Source organism: Dermacentor andersoni, chromosome 1 (genome assembly GCF_023375885.2).
Source record: "Dermacentor andersoni chromosome 1, qqDerAnde1_hic_scaffold, whole genome shotgun sequence".
Classification (NCBI taxonomy): domain Eukaryota; kingdom Metazoa; phylum Arthropoda; class Arachnida; order Ixodida; family Ixodidae; genus Dermacentor; species Dermacentor andersoni.
The window spans coordinates 244,892,698-244,898,697 of NC_092814.1; the positions used below are offsets into that span (position 1 = coordinate 244,892,698).

A 6,000-nucleotide genomic window follows, 5' to 3' on the forward strand; every position below is an offset into this window, starting at 1 on the left:
TCCCTCGTTTAAAAAACCGAGTTTCACAAGCCAGCGGTGAATCGAGATGTCGCGTTGCTTTGCGGTGCGACCGTTCACGCGTCACGGTTGTCGTTAGTGCCTGCTGGCCGCGGAACACTTGAGATGCCGAAGGTCAGGTGCATATTATGGGCGTTCGCGCGCCTCAGTCAACGCAAACGTGGCGTCTGCCCGCTCTTCTGCTGAATGGCCTCGCTTCAGCCTGCCTCAGATTGTATTAACACTTCGTGAAGCGCGATATAACAAACACGTCGAATTTACGCGGCAAACATTCAGAGGGATCCGGTAAATGTAGTCTTTTGTTCGGCGGCGACTGTATTCAGAAGCCCTGACCCAACACAGCCGCGATCCAGGGTCAGCTTAATCTTATGCGAAGCCGTCTTGAAGGCCGCCTTGCCTCCTATTATGGGTGACATTTGAGCGTCGAAGGTGCGAGACGTCGCATCACAGCTGCGCAAACGGGTAAACTGTACGCCTGCAAAGCTGTCATATTCCAGTTTTTTTTTTTGTTTTTTAGATTCCCTGTGCCCTAAAGGTGACGTCATACGAAACGTACTCAGCGTTGCTCCTTCAGCTGTGTTACTATAGGTGGAATCGCAATTACAACGCATGCGACGAGTATACGCTGGAGCTTGTCATTCTGGCGGCCAGTATACGCACGCCTTGCATATGGACTAACTGACCCGCTCACTATGAAGCAGGCCGTTGTCGTTCCGTGTACAGCCACCTGTTGCACCAATCAATTATTCAGTTCGCACGCAGTCACGCCCGAACGTCGTGTCACTCTTCTACATGGGGAGGCGGGATGGTGTTCCTGTTTCCGTTGTCGTGCGCAGCGTCTCGGCCGTAACTACAGATGCGTTCTGTGTTCAAGGCGAGCTTACTGCTCGACTAAATATAGTCCGAGCACGTGTCTGGATTGCCGTGCTTCCGTGCGATGACAGTGGGGATATGATTTTCCTGGAGTTATTTCCACGCATATTTAAACTTCCTTGCTCGGGAATCAAACAAGTCAAAGGAAGGAAGGCCGAGCGAGGCTGTTGTTATATATAAACTGGGTAAGTTTAAATTAGATTCCTTTGAAATGGATGTTGACAGCACAATACCGAACCACTGGCGTTGTGGAGACGCCGCTGTGGACAATTTCCACTGCTCATGGCTTCGCGTGAAATTATGTTACTTTCCCAAATTAGGGGCAATCTTCGCAGAGCACAGCTGATTTTGTCTGCCCCCTACACAATTAACGCTGCGCTCGGGAATGGTAAGAAGGTGTGCTTCGATGCGCGTGTGATTCGCGGGAAAGCGAAAGTGACGACCTGCGCCTCGCCTTAGATTGTCTGTTTCATTATCGTCAATTGCTTTCGTGCCCATTTAATTCAGGTTTACTGGTTTATTTCATCTCGTCAGGCTCGAAATATAATGGTGCAGAAAACACAAATAGGACGCGTATGATGAGCGTGTAGAAGGTAAACTTATAAAACTGATAAAAACCAACGGAAACACACGAGAGACCAGATAAAGAAGACGACCGGATTAGCTGCATTAGGTTAGGTTCATCTTCATCTGCTCTCTCGTGTGTTTCCGCTGGTATTTTATCAGTTTTACAATGTGACAACCAGACCAGTTCACCGCTTGGATGCGTAAGATAAACTTAGTTCGTCCCACATATTTAGCATGTCTACTTCCCTTACCATTTTTTGTATATGCTCTCGGTTTCTTATTTCTTTTTTTCAACGGTACCACGCTGCCTAAAGAACGGAAGGATTCACATCAGTGACAGCTGCCAGAAACTCATTCGGAAGAAAGGCTTCGTTACTGAAATTCGTGGGAAGATTGAAGTCAAGGTAGGTGGTCTTTATTTTTTTCTCGTTTCATACCAATTGTATGCATGCGCTTCTTTCCCATTGTCCAATAATCAAAGCTCCCCGACCCTTACTCACAAAACGCTCTTGCGCTAGAATTGATCGCAAGAGAAAAATACAATCAATCCTGATGCTAGATATATTATTAGCCGAGCCGGCCAGCCAATCGCAAAGGGCACTTATTGACGAAAATCTTTGTGGATTCAGCCTGATCGTTTTGTTCGCTCTTCAAGCAAAGAAACGGCGTGTTCGGATTTAAAGGCGAAGCTGTTATTGCTGCTAGACATCAGGGCTAGGCAAGTATACTTTGAAATTTTACTATGATACAAATATGCTGAGACGATAAGCCGTTCGAGATACCGATAGAAGACACTGACGGAGTAATTGTATCCGATACGAAGTTCGCCTTTTGTATCGTCACTTAGTTCGATACATTAGTTCTTTCCTGGAGCAGGTGCAAATTTACAATAGTTGGCTTGTCATTTCCTCAACTCCTCCTAATAGACCTCTGGCTGAATTAACAAAGACTTCTGTTCGTAAGTGATGTTTGCTATTGGATGACTACTACTTTTGCTAGTAATATGTTCGTCGACGCGATTGACTGGCATCTGATTTCACGAACAGTTCTGGCGTAAGTACACTTTTGTGTGACTATGGCTGGGCACTCGTTGCTTTCTAATTTCGCTATCGTGGACGAACGAATATTTTTTTGTGTTCTGACCAAGTAATATATCGCTATTTCGCAAGATTCTACAGGGATAACCAGCATTTATTTTGTTAGCAGTGTGGACATGTAGCGGCAGACGAAAAGGTGTTAAACTTAAAGTCGAAGATAGAGAAACAGCATACCGGGTAGGCTAGAGCATTAAGTAACTCTGCGTTGCTCCGTGGATTCTGCAATAGGTGTATCTTGTATATTATGATACACGATAGTTCATTAAATGTACCGAAAATACAGATACTGACACACGTCATACTTAATGCATCGCGATACCGACATGACGAGGAGGAGGAGGTGAATTGTTTCTTGATGCAGGCGGAAATATCCTCGAAAAGGTGCCGGTAAGTGCCCCGTCCGAGCGCCACCTATCAAGCGCGGTAGAATCCGAATCCCGTCACAGTTTATCTGGTGGCATAACAGCACCCGGTAAAACAAGGAACTGGACACTAAGCGCTACAGGCTGCGCGTCATCCATTCCACGTCGACGGACACTTTTATATAGGAAGAGTATCTTAAAATGCTAAGATAGATATATACTGTATAAAATATAGATTTCTTCGATACTGCCCAGCCTTGTGACAGAATGGAGAATGTCCGCTATAGACCCCGAGCAAAATGTATTGAAAGAATTATTACACATCGTGCAATGAAATTTACGGAAGTGTCTTCTAGATCAAATATCCTAAGCTAGAAGTGTGTGGCGTAAGTAGACACGTTTCGGAAACTGTCCAGAGTTCTATTAATCCCGCTTAGTAGCGCTCAACGGTGCGTCGTTCAAAACTTATCCGCCCTATTAAGATTAGATGTTTTAGGAATTACGTGTGCGTTAGGAGCAACAGGCAGGGATATTAAAACGCTTCTTTGAGCAGTGAATTAAAATTTCGAATTGTTGCTGTAAGCAAACGGCTCATGCTTATTTGTTTCGATATCAATCTCATTCACTCCACCTCGCATAACTCAATCACATATAGCTAGTCTCTACTGGTTTCTTCTGAACGCCAAGGTTACTTAGTGCAACAGCTATTGTGCCGCAGCGAGAAACGCGTTTGAGTGAACAATGTTCAGGGTTTAGCTGCTCAGTCCGTAGCTCCACGCAGCACAATGGACGCGCTTGCTGTTGTGTACTGTTACCAGCTATAGAAAGCGCATTTGCTGTAGCTGCAGACGTATTAGAAGTTCAAGCAAGAGTCACCTCCGGCCTAGGCAGGAGAGGATAGCGTACCGTTTAGATTAATTCTTCCTTCGTTTTTTCTAAACATCTTGATCAGTCAATGCTGCTTGTTATCAGCTCACGCATGTGCTTGAGCATAAGTTTTTTTTACTGGCGACAGAATTGAGGTAAGTTCTTGGCACTAATCTGGCTTGAAAGGCGTAGTCTTTGCCGGTGCTACTGCTATATAGCTGGAAGCTAATTATACTCTGTAACTTAATTTTTTTACTTCTGTTTTTAGACACAGTTCGTCGTTTTGTCAAGCTCTATTTACAGACGCACGGTTTGGTAGTTCATCACACTGGAGAGACCAACCAAGCGTATTTATAAACATCCATTATTCGTTGACGACGGAATGTCGTCAAGCAAAGCGTTCCGGATTTTCATGGTCTGTGTCGCAATAGTTCTACTTCTTCACACAACACTTAATAAGAAAGATGATGCACAGAGCCCAATGGCACTGGTGTATCGCACATGTCGTCATGGTTCGAATGCAGGGCAAGGGAAAGATGCGCACTCACTGGCTCCTGGAAGGCGATGTGCTGTCCAGCGCCGCCGGCGGTGGCCGCCGACGCATCTCGCTGGGCGAAATGGGACCGCTCACACGAGCCAGGACCAAGCGAGCATCCAAGTGACGACCCGTCGGAGACCAATTCTGATCGACTCTGTACAGGCCATCCGAAGCCTTCTGCGAGCATTCTAGGACAGCATACCCCACACACGGGGCATCCGAGTGAAGGGTCGCGTCATTTTCAGGCCAGGGTGGTCAAGCAGATTGAATAAAGGACAGCAAATGAGTGTGACGTCGATGAATGTGAAGTTCACGTGTCAATTTAACATCGAGCTGGAGGTAGCAGTTCTTGTGCCCAAGCACTGATCTCGTTTCGTAAATCTTGCTGTCATGACCAAGCTTTGGCCGTTGCGAAAAGCCATACTTGCGAGTCTTGTTGCTTTAGGACTACTTCCTAGCCCGGCTCTTTGTATCTGAATGGATTAAATGTCGAACATTTTTAGTGAGTATGTTAAATTACTGTTCTTTTTTTCTAGCAGTTTTTGTGCATTCGTTCGGCAGCTCAGGGGAGGCGAAGGTGTGGTTCGTGTTTTCATGTGTCGCGGGGTTTCACAGAAATGGAGGCACTATCGTGTGACATTCTCAGGGCTGGGCTTATCAATGCTGTGTCTCACAAGCAGCATGCTGCTTAGAGATGCTAGAGCTAATTTCTCTTAGTCAGCACTCACCGTCACATAGGTTGGTGATTGGCTGGTGTTTTCTGTATTACGTAGTTGCTTAACGGGATATACGGGAGGAAAAAAAAAAAGAGACGGCGAATCACAAAATATTTTTCGCTCTCCTCTGAACATGGAACTGCTCACTGACTTTAATAAAGCCAGCTCCTCATTCCATGAGCCGTCGAGAAAGATGGGGCTGTAGCAACGTCTGCACGAAGAAACACTTAAACACCGTCTGTAGACGTTCCCGTGGGTGCGTGATCGTCCTGGATCCTTCTTTCGCATTCAAACTTAGCTTTGTTGGCCAAGCATAAGGTATTAAGACGGAAACAACTGCGTCTTCGAGCTGAGGGAGACCGACGAGCGAACTCGCCGTCTTTTAATGTATAGCGTGGTTACTATGTGCATTGTCACTTGACTGTGTCTTGTTCACTCAGTTGATAAATAAAATTCATGATGTGAAGACCAAAGGTAAAGGTTTATTTAAATTATATACGAAATATCCTTAGAGTCTCGCCCGTGCAGCGCCATTGCTTTAAAGAAAAGAGAAAAAAAAATAACGGAAGGAGACGGAAGGCGTTGCCGTCACGTATCAACTTGGATGTAGTGAAGCTCAGCTTGCATATCTTGGATGTGAAGTAAACACCACAGCATCATTTCGTGGCTGTGCAATGAACAAATACTCAGTGTGGGCGGCGTACCAAACAAATTTCGTGTCGTGAAGCGTGTTCCTCTATAGCTGCGTGCTCACGGGAACTATACTTCAGAGGAGGGTACAACAAGCTTGTTAAGGTTTTTGCCTCATCCTTATGGATTAACTGAGTATGTTTCCACACACCTTAAAGGCTAAACATTAAATTACACTGGACCAATTATTGAAGGTGCTGGGGCTTTTTGAGATAGAAGCTCAGCGGATGGCTGCCCCCCAGCCGTACTTCTATCCCTCAATTTCTGGGCGC

The 6,000-nt window shown here is 45.7% G+C and overlaps 1 protein-coding gene across 1 annotated transcript in view; it reads left to right on the forward strand.

Annotated features, from left to right (window-relative positions):
* Nucleotides 1–5,755, forward strand: part of LOC126548004 (soluble guanylate cyclase 88E-like) — a 215,781-nt gene extending 210,026 nt beyond the window's left edge. The window contains exons 11-12 of the mRNA XM_050196075.3: nucleotides 1,773–1,862; nucleotides 4,309–5,755. Of these exons, the coding sequence (XP_050052032.1) occupies nucleotides 1,773–1,862; nucleotides 4,309–4,446 (228 nt within the window). The 3' untranslated portion in view covers nucleotides 4,447–5,755. The remainder of the gene's footprint in view (nucleotides 1–1,772; nucleotides 1,863–4,308) is intronic.
* The last annotated feature ends 245 nt before the right edge of the window (nucleotides 5,756–6,000 follow it).